Raw genomic sequence first — 27995 nt, forward strand, 5'->3', positions numbered from 1 at the left:
GACATCTGATAAATTGAATGCAATCGATTATGATAGAATATCTGTTTACGTTACCTTGCACCAAATAATTAAACATGGATCACATACTCCCGCGCTTGCTATGAAAATATCCAATCAGAAACTTTTTAACACTCAGTGTAGACGGCTTCAAGCATGAGACGCGTAACTCACCTCGCCCTCCAAAGGGTCGTAAAATCTTTGTATGAGCTGGATACATGTCGATTTTCCACAGCCGGAACTTCCCACTATGGCTACAGTTTCACCACCTTTGATCGATAAATTCAGACCTTTCAACACCTGAAACATTGTTAAACATGATGTCAGTATCAAGCAGCAGTAGAACAAATACAGACTATTTTACGTAGCGATTAAGTTTTTAAAAAAATAGTGGTCCTTTACTCAGGTGCTGAAGCTTAGGAAGAAGAGCATATACAGACTGACCTACTAGGATGTACACTTTCGTGTGTACGTGTACGCATGATGATACGTGTCATATTGGAATAAACAAGGAAATAATATTGGAGCGTAAACAACAGACACACCACATGCAGTGTGAACTTGCCGTTACTGTTGTTGTTGGTGGTGGTGGTGGTGTTGGTGTTATCGATCAGCAGTCTGGTTGGATGCAGCTCTCCAAGCTGGTGTATTTTGTGACTCTCTTCATCTGTGTACAGCTATTGCAGCCTTAATTTATTTTAACCTGCTTACCATTTTCAAGTCTTGGTATCCCTCAACGCTTTTACCCCCACACTTCACTCTATTACCATATCAACTATTCGTTGATGCCTCTGGATGTGTCCTATAAACTTACCCGTACTTTTCCTCAAATTGTGCCATAAAGCTCTTTTCTCTCCAATTCGTTGATTACATCTTCGGTCTATCTATCTAACCTCAACAGTTTTCTATAACACCACTCTTCAAAAGTTTCTATTATTTTCTTGCCGGTATTGTTTATCGTTTATGTTTCACTTCTACATAAAACTACACTCCGAACAATTATTTTACGAAAAGACAAGATTGCTTTAATTTTTTTTGATTTGATATTAATTTTTTTCATAAAACATTTTCTTGCCATTGTCAGTCCCCATTTGTACCTTCTTTAGTTCCGCTGTCGTAAGTTATTATGCATCTCAAATAGCAAATCTCTTCTGTCGCTTTCTTATCTCAAACCCAATTTTGTCGTTTCCAACAGCATTAGAATGTAAATTCTTCTTCCTGAACTACAATTTCCTTATCAAATACTTCCTCAATTATCTTTACTGACTGCTGAATGTACAACTTGAATATAGGCTATAATCTTAGCTCACTCACTCCTTAATTACTGTCTCCGCAACATGTCTTTCAACTGTTACAAATGCAGCCTGTTTTTGGTATAAGCACGATTTGTAGATAACTTCTTGCTGTCTGTATATTATGTTTGCTACATTCAGACTGTCTTCTAGTTAATACTGTCAAAAACTTTTTCTGAGTCTACGCTTGTAATTTATTCAGTCATGTGTGTTTTTCGCGCATGCTTTGGTACTACGTCCACTCATGTGTGTAAAATACCTGAGAGAGAGGAAGAATTATAGGTTAGACTCATCGCTGAAAATTAAACAGAATGACAGTACTCTGCTGCAATGCCTGTTGTAAACTAGATTAGAATAGCCTTTTGACTTTTTCAATTTTGCACACTTTCAGCTGTGTAACTGTTTACAAGTGTCTGAGATCCATACCTGATATCTATTGTTGTTGTGGTCTTCAGTCGGAAGATTGCTTTGGTCGCAGCTCTCCATGCTGCTCTATCTTGTGCAAGCCTCCTCATCTCCGAATGAGGAGATGAATAATTACTCATTACTGCAACCCTTATGTATCTGAACCTGCTAGTTCTACCCGTCTCTTGATCCCCCTCTGTTGTTTTTACCCCTCCCCCCTCCAACACACACACCCTTTCAACCGATCCCTATTTTGAGTCAAGTTATTTCTTCTCTCTGCAATTCCGTGCAGTACCTCATTAGTTATGCGATTTACTCACCTAATCTTCAGCTTCTTTGTAGCGCCACGTTTCCAAAGTTTCTATTCTTGTTTTCTGAACTGCTTATCGTTCCCATTACACTTCCGTACAAGACTACATTCCAGATACACTTAATTTATATTCCATATCAATAAATTTCTCTTCTTTTATTACCATTGCTCGTTTTAATTCCCGAAACTGCAGAACTCACCTATTACTTGTAGTGTCTCATTTCCTAAATTACACTCCCTCAGCCTCGCCTGATTTAATTCGATAACATTCCATTACTATTGTTTTGCTTTTGTTAATGATTATCTTATAGCCTTCTTTCAAAACACTATCCATTGTGTTTATCAGCATTTCCAAGCCCTTTGTTACCTCTCTCAGAATTATATCATCGGCAAACCTCAAAGTTTTTATTTCTTCTCTGTGAACTTAAATTCCTGCTTCAAATTTTTGTTTGACTTCTTTTGCTGCTTGTTCACTCTAGAGATTTAATAACACTGGGGAAAGGCTACAGCCCTGTCTATCTCCCTTTCAAACCCCTCCTTTCTCAACCAAACATACCAGATACAGCACTGTTAGAACGAAAATATGAAACAGGAATCCTTTCCCCCAGTGCCACCTATTCATGCACTATGCTACTTTTATAGATGAACGATGATTACTTAAGTTTGTATAGTACATACAACATATTTGGTCGCTCAGCCTTATCTCTGCTCAGCTGCCCTGGAGGTGTCGTTGTAAATGTCCAGTATTTCCAAGTGATACCTTATGTCACAGCTTTCCATGAAACGCTTGGTGCATGTTGTTTATTTTGTATCCCCCTATAGAAGTAAAATATTTCGTTACGTGATTTTGTCCCGTACTATATATAGAACGTTTTTAATTCTGCTTTTATTTTATTGCACAACAGCCCACCCAACTGCATTTTAACAGTGTATGATGTATGACCAAAATAAGTTTTGACGGTAACTCAAATATGCCCATTTGATGGGTCATACCAAGTAAGTTCTCTTTTGTTTTGTTTTGATTTATTTTATCCTTTATACTGTCGACAAAAACAACTAACGGTTGTTTTATATTTGCGTCTTAACTATGTTACATCTGGTACATATTTCAGGCAATAATGGCTTTAAATGTCAGTTACGACAATCACTGTGACAGATCATTGTCCTTCAAAAAAATCTCTCTCCTCTGTGGACGCCGTTGCATCTAGAATAAACTGAAAGTCATCCTACAGGAGGAGTTCAGAAACGTTGCACCTAGGATTCTATTTATGATGCTGGAAGTAAACGCTGTAAACCATGAACGAAAGCGGACAGGGAGAGTTCGAAGTTGGCAGAGAGTAATTATCAGTCATTCTGATTCCACTCATGTCACAAAAGAATGCGGTTTGTAACGATAGAAGCCACAGAGCTGAACCAGTTGCATAATTCTACATCTACATCTACATTTATACTCTGCAAGCCACCCAACGGTGTGTGGCGGAGGGCACTTCAAGTGCCACTGTCTTTACCTCCCTTTCCTGTTCCAGTCGCGTATGGTTCGCGGAAAGAACGACTGTCTGAAAGCCTCCGTGCACGCTCTAATCTCTCTAATTTTACATTCGTGATCTCCTCGGGAGGTATAAGTAGGGGGAAGCAATATATTCGATACCTCATCCAGAAACGCACCCTCTCGAAACCTGGCGAGCAAGCTACACCGCGATGCAGAGCGCCTCTCTTAGAGAGTCTGCCACTTGAGTTTATTAAACATCTCCGTAACGCTATCACGGTTACCAAATAACCCTGTGACGAAACGCGCCGCTCTTCTTTGGATCTTCTCTATCTCCTCCGTCAACCCGATCTGGTACGGATCCCACACTGATGAGCAATACTCAAGTACAGGTCGAACGAGTGTTTTGTAAGCCACCTCCTTTGTTGATGGACTACATTTTCTAAGCACTCTCCCAATGAATCTCAACCTGGTACCCGCCTTACCAACAATTAATTTTATATGATCATTCCACTTCAAATCGTTCCGCAAGCATACTCCCAGATATTTTACAGAAGTAACTGCTACCAGTGTTTGTTCCGCTATCATATAATCATACAATAAAGGATCCTTCTTTTTATGTATACGCAATACATTACATTTGTCTATGTTAAGGGACAGTTGCCACTCCCTGGACCAAGTGCCTATCCGCTGCAGATCTTCCTGCATTTCGCTACAATTTTCTAATGCTGCATCTTCTCTGTATACTACAGCATCATCCGCGAAAAGCCGCATGGAACTTCCTACACTATCTACTAGGTCATTTATATGTATTGTGAAAAGCAATGGTCCCATAACACTCCCCTGTGGCACGCCAGAGGTTACTTTAACGTCTGTAGACGTCTCTCCATTGATAACAACATGCTGTGTTCTGTTTGCTAAAAACTCTTCAATCCAGCCACACAGCTGGTCTGATATTCCGTAGGCTCTTACTTTGTTTATCAGGCGACAGTGCGGAACTGTATCGAACGCCTTCCGGAAGTCAAGAAAAATAGCATCTAGCTGGGAGCCTGTATCTAATATTTTCTGGGTCTCATGAACAAATAAAGCGAGTTGGGTCTCACACGATCGCTGTTTCCGGAATCCATGTTGATTCCTACATAGTAGATACTGGGTTTCCAAAAACGACATGATACTCGAGCAAAATACATGTTCTAAAATTCTACAACAGATCGACGTCAGAGATATAGGTCTATAGTTTTGCGCATCTGCTCGACGACCCTTCTTGAAGACTGGGACTACCTGTGCTCTTTTCCAATCATTTGGAACCCTCCGTTCCTCTTCGAGACTTGCGGTACATGGCTGTTTGAAGGGGGGCAAGTTCTTTCGCGTACTCTGTGTAGAATCGAATTGGTATCCCGTCAGGTCCAGTGGACTTTCCTCTGTTGAGTGATTCCAGTTGCTTTCCTATTCCTTGGACACTTATTTCGATGTCAGCCATTTTTTCGTTTGTGCGAGGATTTAGAGAAGGAACTGCAGTGCGGTCTTCCTCTGTGAAACAGCTTTGGAAAAAGGTGTTTAGTATTTCAGCTTTACGCGTGTCATCCTCTGTTTCAATGCCATCATCATCCCGGAGTGTCTGGATATGCTGTTTCGAGCCACTTACTGATTTAACGTAAGACCAGAACTTCCTAGGATTTTCTGTCAAGTCGGTACATAGAATTTTACTTTCTAATTCACTGAACGCTTCACGCATAGCCCTCCTTACGCTAACTTTGACATCGTTTAGCTTCTGTTTGTCTGAGAGGTTTTGGCTGCGTTTAAACTTGGAGTGAAGCTCTCTTTGCTTCCGCAGTAGTTTCCTAACTTTGTTGTTGTACCACGGTGGGTTTTTCCCGTCCCTCACAGTTTTACTCGGCACGTACCTGTCTAAAACGCATTTTACGATTGCTTTGAACTTTTTCCATAAACACTCAACATTGTCAGTGTCGGAACAGAAATTTTCGTTTTGATCTGTTAGGTAGTCTGAAATCTGCCTTCTATTACTCTTGTTAAACAGATAAACCTTTCTCCCTTTTTTTATTTTCCTATTAACTTCCATATTCAGGGATGCTGCAACGGCCTTACGATCACTGATTCCCTGTTCTGCACATACAGAGTCGAGAATTTCGGGTCTGTTTGTTATCAGTAGGTCCAAGATGTTATCTCCACGAGTCAGTTCTCTGTTTAATTGCTCGAGGTAATTTTTGGATAGTGCACTCAGTATAATGTCACTCGATGCTCTGTCCCTACCACCCGTCCTAAACATCTGAGTGTCCCAGTCTATATCTGGTAAATTGAAATCTCCACCTAAGACTATAACATGCTGAGAAAATTTATGTGAAATGTATTCCAAATTTTCTCTCAGTTGTTCTGCCACTAATGCTGCTGAATCGGGAGGTCGGTAAAAGGAGCCAATTATTAACCTAGCTCGGTTGTTGAGTGTAGCCTCCACCCATAATAATTCACAGGAACTATCCACTTCTACTTCACTACAGGATAAACTACTACTAACAGCGACGAACACTCCACCACCGGTTGCATGCAATCTATCCTTTCTAAACACCGTCTGTACCTTTGTAAAAATTTCGGCAAAATTTATCTCTGGCTTCAGCCAGCTTTCTGTACCTATAACGATTTCAGCTTCGGTGCTTTCTATCAGCGCTTGAAGTTCCGGTACTTTACCAACGCAGCTTCGACAGTTGACAATTACAATACCGATTGCTGCTTGGTCCCCGCATGTCCTGACTTTGCCCCGCACCCGTTGATGCTGTTGCCCTTTCTGTACTTGCCCAAGGCCATCTAACCTAAAAAACCGCCCAGCCCACGCCACACAACCCCTGCTACCCGTGTAGCCGCTTGTTGCGTGTAGTGGACTCCTGACCTATCCAGCGGAACCCGAAACCCCACCACCCTATGGCGCAAGTCGAGGAATCTGCAGCCCACATGGTCGCAGAACCGTCTCAGCCTCTGATTCAGACCCTTCACTCGGCTCTGTACCAAAGGTCCGCAGTCAGTCCTGTCGACGATGCTGCAGATGGTGAGCTCTGCTTTCATCCCGCTAGCGAGACTGGCAGTCTTCACCAAATCAGATAGCCGCCGGAAGCCAGAGAGGATTACCTCCGATTAATAGCGACACACATCATTGGTGCCGACACGAGCGACCACCTGCAGATGGGTGCACCCTGTACCCTTCATTGCATCCGGAATGACCCTTTCCAGATCTGGAGTGACCCCCCCGGTATGTACACGAAGTGCACATTGGTTTTCTTCCCCTCTCTTGCTGCCATTTCCCTAAGGGGCCCCATTACGCGCCTGACGTTGGAGCTCCCAACTACCAGTAAGCCCACCCTCTGCGACCGCCCGGATCTTGCAGACTGAGGGGCAACCTCTGGAACAGGACAAGCAGCCATGTCAGGCCGAAGATCAGTATCAGCCTGAGACAGAGCCTGAAACCGGTTCGTCAGACAAACTGGAGAGGCCTTCCGTTCAGCCCTCCGGAATGTCTTTTGCCCCCTGCCACACCTTGAGACTACCTCCCACTCTACCACAGGTGAGGGATCAGCCTCAATGCGGGCAGTATCCCGGGCAACCATAGTCGTAGTCCGATCGGGGGATGCGTGGGACGAGCTGGCCGTCCCCGACAAACCCCCATCCGGACCCCCACAGTGATGCCCATTGGCAACAGCCTCAAGCTGTGTGACCGAAGCCAACACTGCCTGAAGCTGGGAGCGAAGGGATGCCAACTCAGCCTGCATCCGAACACAGCAGTTGCAGTCCCTATCAATGCTAAAAACTGTTGTGCAAAGAACGTCTGAACTAATCTACAGAGAGCGCAAACAAATCGACAAAATTTAAACGGTTATTAAAATACAAGATTGCCTAGTAAATGCAGTAATGCTGCTACTAGCGCACTGCTAACACACTGCTCGGCGGCGGAAGGAGACTACGCGATTTTACACTATTCAGGTACTAAAACGGGATGCTACAACTCTCAAATACTATAATACGCCCGAAATTTATGAATTAAACAATGCAAGTACCAAAAACACGCAAAGAAATTAAGAATTAAACTATGTAATAAATGAGTGAGCTAGGAGTATACGACTTGCTGCTGCAGCTGCTTATCCAACGGCTAGACTGACCTTTACTCCTTTGCGGCTAGGATACTCGAACTTCACGTCCTTGAAGGTGATGGAGCCGACCACCTGGTCCATCCGGTCGCCTTCCTCGGACATGCTGTCGATCTGAGATTCGCGGCTGATGACAGCGTACACCTTGGCTGCGGCTCCTCTGGATATCGAGAACACTTCGATATACGGCGACGCCAGTCCGAACATCATGGACGCTGACATGATACCCATGAAAACCTGCAACAGGAGGCAAAAGAACAGGTAATGACTTTGGCGCTTAGCAGACTTTTCTTACTTATACAGTATCTGATCAAAAGTATCCGGACTCCTATTAGCGAACATTAACGTGAGGTGCGTCCACCTTTCGCTTTTATGTCGGCTTTAACTCTGCTGGAAGACTTTTAATGAGGTAGCTGAATGTCTTTAGAGGAATGGCAGCCGATTCATTTTCTAGAGCAGAAACCAGACAAGGTAGTGTTGTTGAACGCCAAGGTCTGGAGAAAAGACGATGTTCTAACTTATCCCAAAGGTTTGAGGTCGGGACTCTGCGCAGGCCAGTCCGTTTCAAGTACGTTATTGTCCAAAAACCGTGGTTGAAAGTACAATATGTGACGTGTTACATTCTGTAATGACATTTTATAATCAGCAGATGAATGCTAGCACATTATAAACCGGTAATAATTTATAAACTTACGATCTAGACAAATGAAAGTTATACTTACATTTTCGACAAAAAAAGAAAAGAAAAAGAAGAAAGAGAAACGGACAGAGGAGCCTATCTTCACACGTCATTCAATTTAGGATCGACCCAACTCTGCCTGTGCCCAGTTCTGAATAGTATGGATCGCAAATTTAATCATTGTTTTCATTGACTGTCCAGGAATGATGATTCAAGAAGGCCTTATACAGTATACAAACGAAATGCTTGTACGAAAAGTAATATCACCATTCATAAAAAGAAACATATTCATCGCAAATTCCTACCAGAGGACCATGCTGTTCAGTCAGATTCATCGGTTTGAATCATGTAAAAAGAAATTATTTTGTGTAAGTTTCGCGAACTAACTGAGACTTCTCTGAACGCTCTCTTATGTCTCCGACGCTATATCTCTGATATTTCTCGTAACGTCTTGAGAGATTTAGTCCACCTTTTCTTTAGGAGCATTCCCGGTTGTATACTTATTAGTAACTATGTCTATCGCTTATCAAGAATACGAGTATGTCTTCCAAGGGGGTACTAAATGGTAACAGTTGTGTTAGCATTTAACAGCGTGAGCACGTTTTAAAGTAAGATTGTATTTTATGCATCATCTTATCGTCTATCATTAGTGTCTTCGTCATATCTGAGTAACACTAGGGCTTTTCAAATAAAACAAACGCATTAACATTCTACATCTTCGTTCTTCACGTGTACATATTTGCAGCCCTCTGCCGCTAGGGGGCTCCGAATTGTAGCGTGTAACACGGCGATGTGTAAAATAGCTATGTCGGTGCGTGAGAAGTAGTATATTGTAATTGAGTTTCGAATTCTTAGAGTTCGTCCACACATAGGGCACCGTATCACGACCTCTGCAACTATCCGACTCGTTGGATTCACTGTCATCGATCTTTCACCATACAGCCAGTCCCGGCTTGGCCCCATCCAATTTACATATGTTTCCAAAAGTTAAAGAACGCCTAGGATAACTTCACTTCGATAGTGAGGAAGCGGTGCAAGCAGAGGTGAGATGGCTCCGTCGACAAAGTCAGACATTCTACAGTGATGGTACAATCCAACAGGTCAAGCGTTCGTCGCCAGGGAGACTATGTTGAGAAATAAATATGTACACATAGTGAATAAAGATGTAGAATAACAATAACGTTCATTTTATTTTAAAAGCTTGTAAGAGTTTTCACATAAAAACTTTTTAGCTCTCACTCGTATTTATACAGCATTGTCACAGTTGAATAATTTCATTTTGTTAGATGGAGACTCGACAGTGTACTAGATGTCTACGCAGAACTGGATACTCACAGTGACCATAGTCGAGGCGTCGTACACTTTGTCCACCTTATCCATGTCTCTGATGATAAGACCCACACCGTAATAGAAAGCGAGGGCGTAACCGGAGTATATGAACAGCCACAGGAAGGCGAAGATCATGGAACTGAAGAAGCTTCGCTTGACGTTGAGGTCTTTCGCAGTACCCAAGTTCTTCTTGTACCTGTTGTAAGAATTTAAAAAGCTCTTATATGACGTCCTTTTTTCAACAGTTTCAAAGCTGGTAGGTTTTGTACATGAAAAGTCGAGGTATCCTGATGATTTAAGTAAAATGTACTTTACTAGCTGCACACAGAATATCGACGGGTGCCATATATACAGGGTGGTCCATTGATCGTGACCGGGCCAAATATCTCACGAAATAAGTGTCAACCGAAAAAACTACAAAGAACGAAACTTGTCTAGCTTGAAGGGGGAAACCAGATGGCGCTATGGTTGGCCCGGTAGATAGCGCTGCCAGGTCAAACGGATATCAACTGCGGTTTTTTTAAAATAGGAAACCCCATTTTTATTACATATTCGTGTAGTATGTAAAAAAATATGAATGTTTTAGTTGGACCACTTTTTTCGCTTTGTGACAGATGGCGCTGTAATAGTCGCAAACACATGGCTCACAATTTTAGACGAACCGTTGGTAACAGGTAGGTTTTTTAAATTAAAATACAGAACGTAGGTACGTTTGAACATTTTATTTCGGTTGTTCTAATGTGATACATGTACCTTTTGTGAACTTATCATTTCTGAGAACGCATGCTGTTACAGCGTGATTACCTGTAAATACCACATTAATGCAATAAATGCTCAAAATGATGTCCGTCAACCTCAATGCATTTGGCGAAACGTGTAACGACATTCCTGCCAACAGCGAGTAGCTCGCCTTCCGTAATGTTCGCACATGCATTGACAATGCAATGACGAAGGTTATCAGGCGTTGTCGGTGGATCACGATAGCAAATATCCTTCAATTTTCCCCACAGAAAGAAATCGGGAACGTCAGATCCAGTGAACGTGCGGGCCATGGTATGGTGCTTCGACGACGAATCCACCTGTCATGAAATATGCTATTCAATACCGCTTCAACCGCACGCGAGGTATGTGCCGGACATCCATCATGTTGGAAGTACATCGCCATTCTGTCATGCAGTGAAACATCTTGTAGTAACATCGGTAGAACGTTACGTAGAAAATCAGCATACATTGCATCATTTAGACTGCCATCGATAAAATGGGGGTCAATTATCCTTCCTCCCATACTGCCCTACCATACATTAACCCGCCAAGGTCGCTGATGTTCCACTTGTCGCAGCCATCGTGGATTTTCCGTTGCCCAATAGTGCATATTATGCCGGTTTACGTTACCGCTGTTGGTGAATGACGCTTCGTCGCTAAATAGAACGCGTGCAAAAAATCTGTCATCGTCCCGTAATTTCTCTTGTGCCCAGTGGCAGAACTGTACACGATATTCAAAGTCGTCGCCATGCAATTCCTGGTGCACAGAAATATGGTACGGGTGCAATCGATGTTGATATAGCATTCTCAACACGACGTTTTTCAGATTCCCGATTCTCGCGCAGTTTGTCTGCTGCTGATGTGCGGATTAGCCGCGACAGCAGCTAAAACACCTGCTTGGGCATCATCATTTGTTGCAGGTCGTGGTTGACGTTTCACGTGTGACTCAACACTTCCTGTTTCCTTTAATAACGTAACCATTCGGCGATTGGTCCGGACACTTGGATGATGTCGTCCAGAATAGTGAGAAGCATACGTAGCACACGCCCGTTGGGCATTTTGATCACAATAGTCATACATCAACACGATATCGACCTTTTCCGCAATTGGTATACGGTACTTTTAACACGGGTAATGTATCACGAAGCAAATACCGTCTGCACTGGCGGAATGTTACGTAATACCACGTACTTATACGTTTGTGACTATTACAGCGCCATCCATCACAAAGCGAAAAAAGTTGTCCAACTAAAACATTCATATTTCTTTACGTACAACACGAATATGTAAAAAAGATAGAGGTTCCTATTTTAAAAACCGCAGTTGATATCCGGTTGACCTATGGCAGCGCCATCTAGCGGGCCAACCATAGTGCCATCTGGTTTCCCCCTTCAAGCTAGACGAGTTTCGGGCTTTGTAGTTTTTTCGTTTGATGCTTATTTCGTGAGATATTTGGCCCGGTCACTATCAATGGACCTCCCTGTATATAACAGCCTAACGAATCAAGTGGGTTATCGTTAGCTGCATGATTTCTTGCATATGACTTGGGTGGCAAACATTTGTTCCGTCTGGTCAAAGGCAACACTCCAAATATCTATTCGGTTAAATTTTGATTTAATTGTACGTGTTTCTACAGTTTCAAAATATCAGTCGAAGCAACTGCGCAGTCTGCCTCAGTAGCTGAATAGTCAACGCGTCTGACTGCAATGCAGAGGCCACGGGTGAAATTCCAGTCAGCTTCGTGAGGCCACTTGAGGAGTCACTCGAATAAAAAGTAGCGGCTCCAAGGATTGGAAAACCGAAAACGGCCGGGAGATCGGTGTGCCGAACGTCCGCCTCTCCTTAACGCATCCGATTAACACTATGTTGATGAGGATGACACGGTGGTCGATCGCATTATGGGGCCCTTTTATTTTATTTGTCTAAGTCAGTGTGGAAATTGTGGAGGGGTGGGAAATGGTCATCTCTACAATTCTGCAGACAACTTAATCTCTCTCTTAAGTTATTCTCAAGATCGCTAAAGCGTCCTCAACACGGGACGAGGGCCAACGTTGACGTGGACGCGACATCCAACAACACAAAACAACGCCATTGGCACACAGGACGAGATGGTTAACATGATTAGATCTCTTAGCGATCTCCAGCAGCAGTTGTCGGTTTTATTTGGCTCGCAAACCACACAGTTTTTTTACGAAAATAGACGCGCGTTAAATTCCTAGATTAGCTTTACTAAAACTCACACTTCCTCCCTTGTCCATATGCTGTTCACTTTCTTCTGTCTGTTATTTACCTAAATAAGAACTTCAATATCCCCGAACATGTTGTAAGACAAAAAGAAAAGTCGCACGTCCAGTCAGTAAGAAAATCAGGTTACAGAACTTCACAAATTCGGACAAACTTACTCGTGAGAGACATCAAGTATCAGACAAATTATTACGTATTTTTCGTTGAAAAATGTTTCGTTTAATGTACCTCAAATACATGTTACTCTGTGGAAGTAAGTAGCGCAGTAGAGATGCAAGTTTTGCATGTTAACTATATAGCAAAATACTCCCCATCATTTGCCAAAAACTCGTTTCAAAACCTCGGACCAGTTAGAAGACGTGAGGGATGTTATAAATATTTTACTTTCACTATATCATTTCTATGCACAAGTGACAGTGAGCGCACCACATACAATCCATTTTTTCGAGATTGGTGATATAGATCTCATCTCATGTTTAAATAAAAATTCAGTATCATAGGAACCTATCATACACAGATATCTACCACCTAGCATGCACTAAATGCACTGTCACAGTGTCTTAGGAAGCTCTATTTTCATTGCAAAGTATTCGAATTTTGTGCATAGCTTATTTAATGTTGAAATATCACAATAACTATGTGCATTAACGAGGTGTAGACCGTTCATCGAGAAGCTGACGAAGTAGGATAAGAGTTGCGCGTGTATCTAATTTTTTGCCGAATAGTTTGTTTAAAATCGTTTGAGAAAGATTACGGAGCAGCCAGTGTGTGCATCCATCCACACCAAAATAGGCAGAGAATGTTTTATTCATAACCGATGAAGCTCACAGCTCAATAGGCGATAGCAAACTGAGGCAGCAGCCCCTTCGGAACAGACGTGTGGACTCACCCAGCACTGAGTGCGAGAATGCGTTTTTGATCGGGACCAAGTTATTTTGCGCAAGCTCTATATTTCCGTATTACCTACAACGTAACAACATACCTCCGAGCTCATCTGGCGTCACAGGCTTGCCTGACTGTGAAGAACCACTAAGGGTGTGGCAACCACAGAACAGGTGTCACTAGTGAATGGTATGTGGTCTCCTTAGCAAGCTGCACGGCACTTGTCTAGCATCTTCGATATAAATCGAAGTGCTCCACTCGCCTTCTCTGCCAACGATTTCGTCATGCGAAGCGGCGCACTGGTTTGCACACTAAATTCTCATTCGGGAGGAGTAAGGTTCAAATCCTCGTCTGAAGTCCAATTTAAGTTTTACGCCATTTCTCTAGACCAATTAAGTCGTACGCAAGTGTGTGTAAATCTTTCAATTGTTCTACTCAACCTTGATATGTTGCACAAAAGACCAAATACTTTATTCTGTTGCGACTAGATTCGAGTGGCCGAGCGGTTCTAGGCACTACAGTCTGGAACCGCGCGACCGCTCCAGTCGCAGGTTCGAATCCTGCCTCGGGCATGGATGTGTGTGATGTCCTTAGGTTAGTTAGGTTTAAGTAGTTCTAAGTTCTAGGGGACTGATGACCTCAGAAGTTAAGTCCCATAGTGCTCAGAGCCAGCCACTAGATTCGACATAGTGTCATCACATGTCAGACTTTAAAACTCAGAGTGGTAAAAACGACGTGTCCGATATACTAATTTACCTCAAATACATGTTACTCTGTGGAAGTAAGTGATGCTGGTGTACGGCACGACATCATCCAGCACACAACCAGAAATGAGTTGTAGAGTCTGCCGGATGATGACGCTATGTCAAAACTACTCGCATGAGGAGGATTATATTCAACTGCAGCTTGTGTTGGTAAAAAAAAGTGTGTCTCATACAGAAAGCTAGGGTAGTTTTTTTAAATATCGGTTTCCTCCCAATCCTTGCCCATTCTGAGCTTGTTTTCTAGCTATAACTCATCATCGATGCAAGGTTCTGTTTCGGCTGGTGGTACACCATTTTTTTCTGCCTCTGTCTCCCCTCCCCCCAGCCCAATGCTTTCAATGTGCCACACATGCCTAGGGTTTTAATAATAACAATAAAATATTTTAAGATAATAGTCATAAACTGTTTTCATAAACTGTTTGATTACTATGAAATATTTAATATGATATTAATAATTTCCTTATAGTCGGGCTTAGAACATCGCGTCAACATAATATCCAAGAGGCTGAAATTCAGAATACCGCATTTCAGAGATATTTGTCCGAAAATTTGAGAAATACAAGTGCTATGCAGTTGATTTAATATTTATAGCAGAAGTAACGCCCCCACCCCCCTCCGCCTCCCAGTCTGACAATTTCATAATTTACACCAAGTGTGCAGTCATATTACCAGTATTTCAATCAGTGCTGCCCTTATGAACACATGTTTGCGGACCGTGGTTACAGGAACCTGTAAGAGCAGGACTCGATGTTTCCTTCAGTCGTTTCCACCCACATTCACAACCTGTTTTTTTTTCCCTTAGTCCCTCTCTGTCTATCTTGCCTTACTCAATGTCGTGCGGATACCGCCTCCGCCTACGGACTCACGAAACGCGTCTAATTTTTGTTGGGAGAAGGTACGGTCAGTCTGTTTTTTCCTGGCTGCAATGTTATCTGCATGCGGTCAGGCCACAAGCCCATACAAGTATGATAACATTCACGCCAGTAACTGAAAAGTATTCTAAACACAGCTTTTAATTTCTAGAATTCTTTGCCATTTTCGAAGCGCCTTATTCTCCGAAAGTTAGTTGAGAAATTTAGAAATTGATTTGTGTCGATGGAACTTCAAACTCTCGTCTTCATTCATTCTTCCCCGCTTCTGATTAAACGGCTTCCTTCCGGTTCAGTGACTACGCTAATGATGGCAGAAGATGTTCTTGCGATTTCGCAACAATAACAACGGAAGCAACATTACAGAGCACTTAGTTATTTTTGAAATAACCATGATAAGAGGATATTGCAAATTTATTTATTTATCGTGTCAAGTGTGTGTGTGTGTGTGTTTGTGTGTGTGTGTGTGTTGACATAATTTTACACAAAAGAAGACCAAAAATTGGACACTTTAAGTGCATTTGGTTTAGCTCTTATAAGGTCTTGCATGGTGAAGGTGGCTGGTAATGCGAAATACTGAAGGAAATGGCTGTTAGTCTGCTCAACGCCACACTGGCAAAGAACTGAGTCCACAGAGAAACCCCAAGTCCGCAGATTGGTCTTGCATCTCGTTGTGTATGATCGTAATCTATTGAGAGACCTCCATATTGACCACTTCTCCGAATGTCCAGGGGGAAGTTCTTCCTTTGGCGCCATCCATTCTCCCAAATACCGACATTTCTCCCGCCATCAAGAGATCCTTGCTGTATGTGGATTCTCGATGAGAGCCTCGGTAGTTGTCAAGAAGCTTTTTCTTGATTTCAGCCTAGGATGTGCGGGCTGACGACCATATAGTGGACGGGCTTCCTTCGTTGTGGCCTTACTTTTCTCATATCTCGCAGCTACCTCGCGACTGATTTCACGAGGAGCTATGCCAGCGAGGCACTGGAGTTTGTCCACAGGAGTAGGTCTTAAGCAAACCCGTGATAATCCGGCGAGACTCATTTAGAGCCACATCTACGTTCCTGGCATGACTGGACTTGTACCATACCGAACATGCATATTCAGCAGTGGAATAACATAGAGCAACCGCGCTTGAGCGCACAGTGCATGGATATTCTGCAAGTATAGATACTACCAATATTCCTCGCCAAATAGATTTTACGAACCTTTGGAACAGACGGTAAAGTTTTCCTCACAAGGGACGTGTTTCTCATCGCGAAGCACGCCAAGTTTCCATCATAGTTGGAACACGCTCCCATTGGAAACTCCCGATCGCAACCACTTCAGATTTAGTGGTAAGATGACACAGTGGATAGCCCATCAAAAACTGAACGCAGATCAAGCATGAAAACAGGAAAAAAGTATACTGCATTGTGAAAAAAGAAGCAAAATAGAAAGTAAACGGTCAAAGCTCAACATGTATCACATCGAGAGAATTAGAAGAGCCCCGGCATCGTTACTGTGTGTTGATGGTCTTGGACTGCCAAGCAGACGATTCGTGTTAAAGTCTTCCTCGTGCCACTTTTTTTTCTCCGCAAAATTACGAACTGTCAGTCCCACCATTGACGTGTCTGTTCCCAGAATTCAATTTGTGTCTGCGGCATGGTGTAATATCCCTTTGCACCAGCGAGATGTGGGGAAGGAACCTATACTGAAAGTTGATTTCGCGCAACTACCCTATTAGCAGCCGAAAGGGAGTGGCTCTCCAATGGGAACCGCAAACTTTTGATGACAAGGCAACAAGTCAGCCGAATCCTCCACCGAAAAACACGTCATCGTGACAGTATGTGTGACGTATGATAGGAATCTCTTATCGACGCAACTACCTTGTGCGGCTGGTGAACGAGTGAGATATGCCTACTTGCCCGATTTAAGTGTTCCTATGAACGTGAAAGTGATAACTCTCAAATAAATGAAGAAAGTGTAATAATTTGTCACGATCAGCTGTAACAAATGAACGCGTTGACAATCACACAGTTTTCCTTGTGCTCTGTCAAAACATATGCTTTCAATGTTTTTGAAGTTTTTATTCTCAAATTTCTTTGTTGTAACATAGTTCACATTCATTTATTTGTTTTTTTTTTTTCATTTCTGTGAGAGGTCTATGCGACATCTCGGCTGCTCTCACAATTCATCACATTTACTTGCGACGGTAACGACTCATATTCTGCAATCAATGTGTAGTATGACAATTTCCAAGACTACAGAAAGAGAACAAACACGTTAATAATCGGACAGACAGTTGATTTTGTGAAAAAAAAAAAAGTGCGTAAAGCAGGGTTGAACATGGATCTCCCGCATTGTGGTCCAACACCGTGAACAACTTTTTTTTAAATCTCGTTTTGTTCTATACTGTTCGTTGAATTTGTTCGTGGCGGACGTCCGATGACACCAGTTCAGAGGGTAGCTAAACCCCTTTGACCGAACACGCTGAGCTACCGGGCCGGCAACCACTCAACCATGACCTCAGTGCTGTTGCATGTCGCTCGATGTTGTACATCTTGAACTTGAACCGTCAATTGTGTCTGTTTTGCTTCGTTTTCGCGGTTCAGTACACCTTTTTCCTATTTCCGTGTTTGACCTGTGTTCGGTTTTTGAGGGGCTATCTGCTGGGTCAACTTACCACTAAATCTGAAGGAGTTGCGATCGGGAGTTTCCCTTGTCAGAAAAGAGCTAGTACGTCACATGGAACGTGCTACTCACAGTAATTCGCGGCAGCAGCGCTGTCACCGGCATTTATCTGCCTTATCTCGCGCTCAAATCCCACTGTATGTTTCCGAAACTGTGGATGCGTAAAACTGCTACGTTAGCTCTATCAAAACCCAATTTTCCTCCTTTGTCAATGTGCTAGCCATTTTGTTTTATCTGCAGTAGGCATAAGAAACATCAATTTACACGAACTAGGTACGATGAAAAAACATAAGTTCCACGTCCAATCGGTAAAGCTTTTAAAACTTCCATTACTAACACTGCGATACAAAGTGACAGTAGTCTTCTACAAAAGATTAAAAAAAAACAGTTCGTCATTCTTACTTTTAGTACAATCCTAAGAGCAGTCTTGTTAGAGTATAGCATCTATTTAGTAGCAGAATTTTTAGAACCTATTAAAATTGAAGAGACTTGAAACAAGAAAGTGTAAAATCTGTTTCTGCTACTAGTGCAAGTTATCTCACAGATAAAGTAAAAACGAAAGAAAAAAAAATTCACTTACTGCAGTATCGCTGTTAAATGTTCTGTACGTCTTGCAAGAGTAAAAAAGTGTTTGTGTTTGTGTGTGTGTGTGTGTGTGTGTGTGTGTGTGTGTGTGTGTGTGTGTGTGTGTGTGTGTGTGAGTGTGAGTGTGAAAAATATAGGCAGAGAGAGTTAGTAAGTGTACACGTCCATATCCAATATTTACTCGCAGAAATGACTGCTGTATTCCATAATGTCGACAGATTTTTGGATGAATAAACAAATAAATACTGAACTGCGAGATAAATCAGGCAGCGGAATGTATAAAAATCATTTAATTCATTGCTCCATGTTGCATGACACATTCAGAAAATCGAACAAATTCACGCCTTATTGGAGGGCTTTCTTACATGTACGTAACTTAATAAGGAAGTCCCACAATCATCTAGGCCAATATTAAAATTTCTGCAATAACCATGTCACCAACCAGCGACTTTTCCGACAAAAGATGCCTTTGCACGCTACTCTATAGTCATCAGACGTCAGTATGAGTCTATGTCTTTGACCTTACACAGTCCTCAACGCTTTAACCATCAGTATGTCATCAACTGACATTTAATAATAACAAAAACGATGCGTTCTTGTTAAATATACAATATGCCAGTGTCTTAAAAAAAAGAAAAAGAAAACGACGCTTTCTTGTTAAATCTTGCCTTCAAACGGCGTACTTCCATGGCAGGCAAGTTATAATACGAAACCCACGAAATGCGAAAAGCGTTTAATGTCATGTTATTATAGCAAATCGTACCAAAAATTACGCCTTCTTGAGAGGTGTTCAACGTATCAGTGGTTTAAACAGCATGCATCCATACCACTTAAGTTATAACACCACCAAATACGGACTTGATTTACAAATGACACTATCAAACATGGTGTCTCCTAAGTTCTGCTTGTGACGTAGCAATCGAACCCACATGTCAATGGACACTTTACTCTGTACAAAACAAAAATCTGACTTGTCTTATTCTGCAGTTCACCCTGAGCAGAGCGGCGCAACGTGAAATTCCACGTTGTGACGTTACAAAACTCGACCAACCTCACGTCCACTTTCGGTTTCACGTGCCGTGCAAGAACGGCTTAAAGCTTACCTCTCTACCTCCTTCTCACGACCTCCGAAGGCGATGACAGTCCTGATGGAGCCGAGGACTTCTTCGGCAATGGCGCCCGCCTTGCCGTACTCCTGCATCTCCTTCCTGGCGATGCGCGCCGAGATGAAGGCGACGACGCCGATGGCGATGGTGCCGGCGGGCAGCGAAATGAGGCAGATGAGCGCCAGCTCCCAGCCGCGGAACAGCGCCAGCCCCACGTTCCCCAGGAAGGACACCACCATGTGCACGAACATCGGTACCTTCTCCCCCACGCCGTCCTCCATCTTCTGCATGTCCCTGACACACGGATAACAATGCTTGCACACTTTCTGCATTAGCTTAGGTTCATTCCTCAAAAGATTGCAACTTGTTTATATTACACTGTACCTTCACCCACAAATATCCATCTTCCTGTCGCAATTCTCGCGTAATTAAGTGCGGAGTACCCTGTGAGTCATGTTTGGATAGCTCAGTTGAGAAGAGCATTGCTCGCGAAAGACAAAGTTCCGGGTTTAACACTCCGCCAGCAAGTTTGAAAATATCGCACATTCCTCTATAGACTAAATTATCATTCTAGAAACCATTCCCTAGGCTGCAGCTAAGCCGTTTCTACGTAATATTCTGTCTTCTAAGGATATGCAGGGGAGCTGTGAAGTTTGGAAGGTAGGAGATGAGGTACTGGCGGATGTAAACCGTGAGGTTGGATCGTGAGTCGTGATTGGGTCTTAGTCGATAAGAACAATGCCCATGAAAGCCAAGGTTCTGGGTTCGTGTTAAGGTGCGGCATTTGTTAAATCTGTCAGTAAGTTTCTCAACAGCCCACACTCCGCTGCAAAGCGAAAGATACATCTCCACTGTAGTATCGACTAATATCTGACATATATGCAGCTGTGGTCTTTGTGCAGCGATTTTGATTAATAACCCAAAACGTCTTGGGTTCCGGATTCTAACCCAGTTACTGCTTAAAATTTGAATGAAAAATCATCAGCAATAGCGGCCGAAGACTCCCGTATGTCTCCTTCGTTCTGCTAACGGCCTTGTCAAAGAGCACTTTTGCAGCGGCCATTCAGGAACATTCAGCAATGTTCAACAGCATCATGCAAATGGCAATGCGAGCAGCCGAATTAAAGATATACGAAGTGCATCCACAGGATATGTGCTCTGTTGTTGAAAAATAAGAATTTAATGATTATCTCCCTGTCGGCAAATGATTCCAGATTAACCCCCCATTCGGATCTATGGGAGAGACTTGGTAAGGGAGTGGTACCAATGAGAAAAAAATTGAATAAACAACGAAAGAGTAACATTCTACGAACAGGAGAGTAAAATGTCAGAAGTTTGGACATGGTAAATAATCTAGAAAATCTAAAAAGAGACAGGCAAAGGCTCAGTCATGATATAGTGTGGGTCATTGAACTGGAATGGAAAAAAGATCATTCCTGTCAGACGAATATCGGGTAATAACAACAACAGCGAAGAGTACAACGAAGTTAGGACAAAACTGAACAGTTCTGAGATACTGTTGTTCCCATCAGAATGGACAGGAAACTAACGCTAACAACTGTTGAAGTACACATGCCGACTCTGCAAGCAGAAGATGAAAACGCACAGAAAGGATAACAGGGTACTGAACGCAAAATTCGGTGCACAAAGGGAGATGATTATGTAATAGTAATGAGTCATTGCAATGTGGTGACAGGGAAAGGAGCAGAAGACAGAGTTACGTCACCCCTTCGCATTACAGATCACTTCGCGGTATTGATGTTGAATAGGCACACAAACTGAGAATAGGAACTTATATCCGGAAATGGCATCCTATGACGCAAAAGATAGTCGAAGTTACAGGGTCAACTTCTGGATCTAGGTCATCATTTTGGCAGCAAACGTGGCAGGGGTTTTCTTACAATGGCTGCAACAGCATTCAGAACATTATGAGTGTCGAACAGATTCACGTCTGTCACAACAACACTCTTGAGACAGCTCACGCACTGGCGTCAACCTACCGTGGTATGTTTTCCCTTGATGAGGTGACACAGAGCCAACCGTTGAACCCTACAGGTAGGACGCTCTGTATCGTCTCTGGATGACGTTTCCGAATATGGGTTCCTGTTCTCAGGTTGTTCCTCAGGAGACCCTCTAGGGCCCGTCGAAGTTGGTCCCTCTCAAATATTGTGGGCTAAGTTTGCTGTATCTGATAATGAGGAATGTACTAATTCAAAATTTAAATAATCAGTTGCAAATAATGTCTCGGTCTACGTTCGCTATTGAAAGATAACTGCTGTCCGTGCTGGTGGCAGTGGAAGTTGGAAGTCGTGTACACGTGTTTCTGCACCGGGTGATCTAACTATGTCACGTGGGGAACTGCGGACATTAAAAATCACGTGTGACTGTGATACTCACTCTGACAGGCGACTGGCAAACTCGCCGGACTGGTGGACATCGTACCAACTGATGTCCTGTCGCAGCGCGGACTCCATGAAGCGCCCTCGGATGCGGTGGATCTGTCGACAGTAGTAAGAGGATTACAGTGTCAGCGATCTAGTCATCAGGCGTCTCGAAAAAAACACTCGCTTGAATGGTAAGCGGTGCTTCCAGGAACTGCAACATACAGTAATCTCTACAAGTACGTGGTATACAGGGTGATTCAAAAGCCACGTTCCATGGGGGAAGGGCTATATCTTTGCCCATATGACAAAGTCGTATTCAGGAATATGAGAGGAAAGATCATTCGAAGCAAAAATGAGTCTAGTCTCTGAAACAAATAATAACACATAATTGTTTCTTGTTTTGGTCCATACTACTTCCTTCCAAAATATGAGTACCAAAGAGCATGCAGTGGAAGAGATTCGTTTGTCAGTAACGAAGTTAAATAAGTGCTCATAGCTCTTAAGGTATGCGGTTTAGAGACCTTGTTTACTTGACTTTCTTGCTTCGATGATCGTTCTTGTCATATGCTTGTATACGACTTCGTCCTATGAGCCAAGGTTATTGAATCACCTCTGCAGACTTTCTCTTGTGGGACGTAACTTTTGGATCACCTCGTATAGTAATCACCTAAACCATATTATTACTCCATTTAGTTCAGTACATACCATTCACAGTGCATCTATCGTAAGCAGAATTGTTATTTTCTCATTTCGGTTGGTGCAATCTTCCACTGACCTTGTTTCTGCTGTATTATTTATTAGCTGAAAATTATTAGAGCATTTGGCTTGATATTCCCGAGTAACAGGTATTAATGGTTTTTCTCCACGCACTGTCATTCGACGCGCTCAGTGAAAATTCATTGATCCCGCATGAGCCTACACTACAACCCTGCAAATCGGTTTGTAGATGACAGCCAGTCATTTAAGAGCATAAATCTAGCTGTGTTGGTGAACAAGCAATTTGATAAGAGATATGTTAATCGAGACTGTCTCGAGACAGTCATAATACCGTACATCATAACTGTTTCCTACGCTATCTGGTCAAAAGTAACCGAACACCGCTATGAAATGCGAAACTGATCGGTAGATAGCAAGAGAGGTGAACCCGCCTGTATAAAAGCAAGCAGTAAGTGGAGAAGCAGTAACAGCAAAATGGCTCGGTCAGGAGAGTTCAGTGACTTTTAACGTGGACCAGTCACTGGATGTCACAGTTAGAGACATTCCAACTCTCTTAAAGCGGCCCAAACCGACTGTTAGTGATGTAACTGAGAAGCGGGAAAGCGAAGGAACAATCGCAGCTAAGCCAAACCAGGCAGGCATGTACTGACGGGGAAGGGTCATCGAGCGTTGCAGAGGGTGGTTGTAAAAGCTTGCATAAAATAGGCAGAAGGGGTCGTTCGTGAGATCCAAACTGCTACAAGCAGTCGAGATACCCTAACGACTGTGCTTAGAGATTTGAAAAGAATGGGCTGCAGTGGTATAGCAGCTCCTCATAAAACACACATTTTTGTAGCCATTGTTAAGTGACGCTTGAGGAGGTGTAAAGAGCGACGGCACTGGATAGTGGGTGATTGGAAACGAATGATCTGGAGTGACGAATGTCCATGGAACCGTCTGGGTGTAGCGAAAGCATGGCGAACGTTACCTGCCATCATATGTAGTGACAACAGTGAGGAACAGAGGAGATGGTGGTACGATATGGGGATGTTTTCGTTGTCAGGGTGTTGTCTCCTTAGAGCGCTTAAGAAAACGTTGAATGTGAAATGATATAAACACATTTTACAGGACTGTGTACCTTGTACGGTAGAGGAACAATTTGGAGACAATGATTGTATCAGTATGACAATGGAACCTCCTGTAAAGCAGCAAATGTGCAGCAATAATTATTTGTGGACAGTGTCACTCCTGAAATGGAGTAGCGTGCCTTGAGTCCCGACCTGAATCCAATGAAACACCTTTGGGGTTAGTTAAAACGTCGACTTCGTCCCAAAGACCAGCGATTAAAATTACTACCTTCTATGGTTTCGGCTCGTGAGGAAGAATAGGCTGCCATTTCTCCACAGACATTCAGACTTCTATTTGAAAGTGTCCCACCAGAGATCAAAGCGAAGGCGGACATACCCAGTATTAATATCCAATAACACGTGTGCGTATACTTTTGATTAGATGATGTAGTTATTTTTCTTTCCTTGGTCCTCAGCATGTATATGCTAGGAGAAATGGATGATTCTACCAATAGTGAGAGTAGCTTTCATTTCGGGCTGCAAGTCCTAACTGCCGACCGAGCTAAGAACGTCCTACAAACGTTTCTGAAAAAGGTCTTATTCAAAACCGCCAAGAACTGTCTTGCATTCACTACCGGCTTCGAGCTTCTGATCATGTTCAGGTATCAGCCTTCATGCCTGAAGATCATCAGAAGATCGAAAACGATGGTAAATGCAGAATTATTTGATGAGATTTAGGTATTGCAGCCGGATGACGTCGACATCTTGCCACAGTATTTTGCCTGACAATCAAGAAATATCTTAAGCGTGTCGCGAAGTTTACAGAAATAATTGGCACGGTGGAGCATCCACAAATATTGTTCTAATGACCACGCTCTATCGAGTTCAGCGCTCTCTGTGAAATGTTGCTCCTTCTGAGGTTCGCAAGCGCATGAGTACCAGTAATATTGCATGCACGACGTACGTGGAAATGCCGGCACGCAGAGTTAAAAGATAGCGGGCAGGACGACAAAATTAACTCTCTCCAGACGTGGTATTAGTTTTTTCTTTGCAGGAATATTTAGGAAATCACTGGAACCACGACTTCGTCACGTTGAAAGCCGGAGGCACCAAGACAATTAATAAGACCTTTTGCCGAGCGCATTCCCACAAATTCCATAATAAATGAACCCCAGACAGGTATAGCGCTGTCAAAATTTTCCTGCAAGAGTAATTCTTGGAGATACGTGGTTCACATATGGCTGAGTTCTCCCATGAATTGTGCGTGCGGTGTAACCAATGAAGGCTTTGCTACACTGACGTGGTATTCTGCAGACTCTATCCTGGCGGAAGGGCAGATGTTGACGTTTTCGGCCGCAATTCCGAAATTTTTCGTCAGACTTCTAGAGTCAAATGCACGGTTCAATGACATTAATGTGACCACCGCCTATGTTCGACGTCTATTTGAAATAAATACAGACGGCATGTGGCATGTGGTAGCAGGATATATAAAGCGTATCGGGGGACGCGGGAAACGGTGTAGTCGCTGCCTCAATGCGGAAACGGAACAATTTATCTGGCTTTCAAAGGGGCATGATCATCGGCTTTCGGGACAAGGATGAAAGCATTTCCGAAGCGGCTACATTTATAAACTTTTCCGTTGCCACCGTGGTTACAGTATACCGTCCATGGCAAAATGGCACTGTCCAAAATCGGCCCCAAGGCAACTGTGGTGCACCACGAGCCGTAGAAGACAGACGTGAATGACGGCTGCGGAGATTTCCACGAGTGAATAGACGTGCAACTGTTGAGCAGCTCATGGCACAGATGAACCAAGGGCTATCGACAGTGCGTCCTCAGCGACCGTTCAGCGAACTTTGCTGCATATGAGACTCCGCAGTAGGCGCCTGGTTCAGGCAACCATGTTGGATGTCATTCATGGCCAACGGCGGCTCGAATTTTCGCGCCATTGCCGCAACTGGACGTCCACTGAGTGGCAACAGATGGTCTCTTCAGATGAATCACGTTTTGAGCTCCATCGGACAGATGGCCGTTGGCGTGTACGGCGTGAAACGTCTGAAAACAAACACGCTGCAACCAAGAGGGCGTGCTGTGGTGTGAGGAGTGTTTTCGTGTCATTCCTGGGCGAGTAACATTCTACGAATAGGAGAGTAAAATCTCAGAAGTTTGGACGTGGTAAGTAATCTAGAAAATCTAAAAAGAGACAAGCAAAGGCTCAGTCACGTTGCAGTGTGGGTCATTGAACTGAAATGGAAAGAAGATAATTCCTGTCAGATGACTATGGGGTAATAACAACAACAGCGAAGAGTACAACGAAGTAGGAATCGTTATGAATAGGAAGTTAGGACAAATATTGAACAGTTCAGGGATACTGTTGTTCCCATCAGAATGGACAGGAAACTAACGCTAACAACTGTTGAAGTACACATCCCGACTCTGCAAGCAGAAGATGAAGACGCACAGAAAGGATAACGCAAAATTCAGTACATAAACGGAGATGATTATCTAATGGCAATGAGCGATTGGAATGCGGTGGCAGGGAAAGGAACAGAAGAAAGAGTTACATCACCCCTTCGCATTACAGATCACGTCGCGGTGTTGTTGATGTTGGATAGGCACACAAACTGAGAATAGGAACTTATATCCGGAAGTGGCATCCGATGGCGCAAAAGATAGTCGAAGTTACAGGAGCCGGCCGGGGTGGCCGAGCGGTTCTAGGCGCTACAGTCTGGAACCAAGCGACCGCTACGGTCGCAGGTTCGAATCCTGCCTCGGGCATGGGTGTGTGTGATGTCCTTAGGTTAGCTAGGTTTAAGTAGTTCTAAGTTCTAGGGGACTGATGACCTCAGAAGTTAAGTCCCATAGTGCTCAGAGCCATTTGAACCATTTTTGAATTTACAGGGGTCAACTCCTGGATCTAGGTCATCATTTTGGCAGCAAACGTGACAGGGGTTTTCTTACAATGGCTGTGACAGCATTCAGAACATTATGCAGTGTCGAACAGATTCACGTCTGTCACTACAGTGTAAATAATTATTTCTCAGCAAGTCTTGACCGTTTTCAAGAACGAATTTATTCAAACCTTTGTGACCTCTGCATTCTGGAAGGCACAATAGATCAACACAAGTATACATCTATCCCTGGGGGCCATGTCCACCCCTACATGCAGTTCGTTTTTCCTTGGCACGATGACATCTACCAGCAGGACAATGCAACGTGTTACGCAGTTCACAGTGTGTGTTCGTGGGTCAGAGAGCACCAGAATGAGTTTATTGTACCGCACTGACTACCAAACACTCCCGATTAAACCCAGACGAGAATCTGTGGGCCACCTCGATCGAGCTGCTGGAACCACTGATCCTCAACCGAGAAAACTAACGCAGCTGGCCACGGCAATGGAGTCGGCATAGCTCCACATTCCTGTCGGTACCTTCCAGAACTACATTGACTCTTCTAGCACGTATCGCGCTGCAAAAGGTAGTTATTCAGGCTTTTGATAGGTGGTCACATTAGGTTACTGAACAGTGTAAATAATTATTCCTCAGCAAGTCTTGGCCGTTTTCAAGAACGAATTTTTTCAAACCTTTGCGAGCTGTGGGGCAGCACCAGTACAAAATGTTTCCAAATTTATGAAAATTATAAGCAAACACGGTGACAAAAGAAGGAAAAATACTGGGAAAGATAGGTAGACAGCAGAGAAAAAAAAGAGAGAAGCTATATTGTGACAGTACCAGAGTGAAACCGACGTGGTTGAAGCTGGCGATGGCGATGTGGCTGGAGACTAACATGAGGACGCCAATGAAGCAGTTGTGGATGGCGAACGTCTGTATGCCTTGGAGAAAGGTGTCCGTGGCTTCGGCGGCCGTGACGTTTCCGGCAGCTGAGACGGGCTCCGTGGAGTACATGACGCGCAGCACGGCGTCTGTGAGCGTGTCGTTAGGCAGTTGTCGGTAGCCCGACATGTAGGACACCGCCGCCGTCGAGATGGCTTCCCCCATCTGCGTGCCGTAGTCCACCATGACGCCGATCAGCGTGCCGAAGAAGAGCACGTTCAGCGGGCCGGTCACGCCGCTGCACAGCGACATCAGCAGCCCCAACGCCAGCAGCAGCCGCTCGCAGCCCGTCGTGTAGCGGTACTGCCAACATAATCACATGTCTAGCCATGACGGTGAAAGTTACTAACGATTAACCCGGGGCAAAGTGCAACGACGCAGATGCAGGTTGCCTATCTAACGACTTCCAGTGGCAACAAAAATTTTATTTTCAGTGTCTGTATAAATAAAAATGTAAATGTTCGTTTGTACAAAATCGTAA

General features: G+C 43.5%; 1 protein-coding gene across 1 annotated transcript in view; it reads right to left on the reverse strand.

Annotated features, from left to right (window-relative positions):
• The window catches only part of LOC126252544 (ATP-dependent translocase ABCB1-like), an 88943-nt gene extending 61177 nt beyond the window's left edge, over window positions 1–27766 (reverse strand). Inside the window, exons 1-6 of the mRNA XM_049953442.1 lie at window positions 27413–27766; window positions 21932–22032; window positions 19532–19828; window positions 9656–9845; window positions 7654–7878; window positions 172–297 (exon numbers count right to left, since the gene is read on the reverse strand). Coding sequence (XP_049809399.1) covers window positions 172–297; window positions 7654–7878; window positions 9656–9845; window positions 19532–19828; window positions 21932–22032; window positions 27413–27766 — 1293 coding nt within the window. The remainder of the gene's footprint in view (window positions 1–171; window positions 298–7653; window positions 7879–9655; window positions 9846–19531; window positions 19829–21931; window positions 22033–27412) is intronic.
• Between the last annotated feature and the right edge of the window lie 229 nt (window positions 27767–27995).

This window comes from Schistocerca nitens, chromosome 4 (assembly GCF_023898315.1).
Source record: "Schistocerca nitens isolate TAMUIC-IGC-003100 chromosome 4, iqSchNite1.1, whole genome shotgun sequence".
NCBI classification, from domain to species: Eukaryota; Metazoa; Arthropoda; class Insecta; order Orthoptera; family Acrididae; genus Schistocerca; species Schistocerca nitens.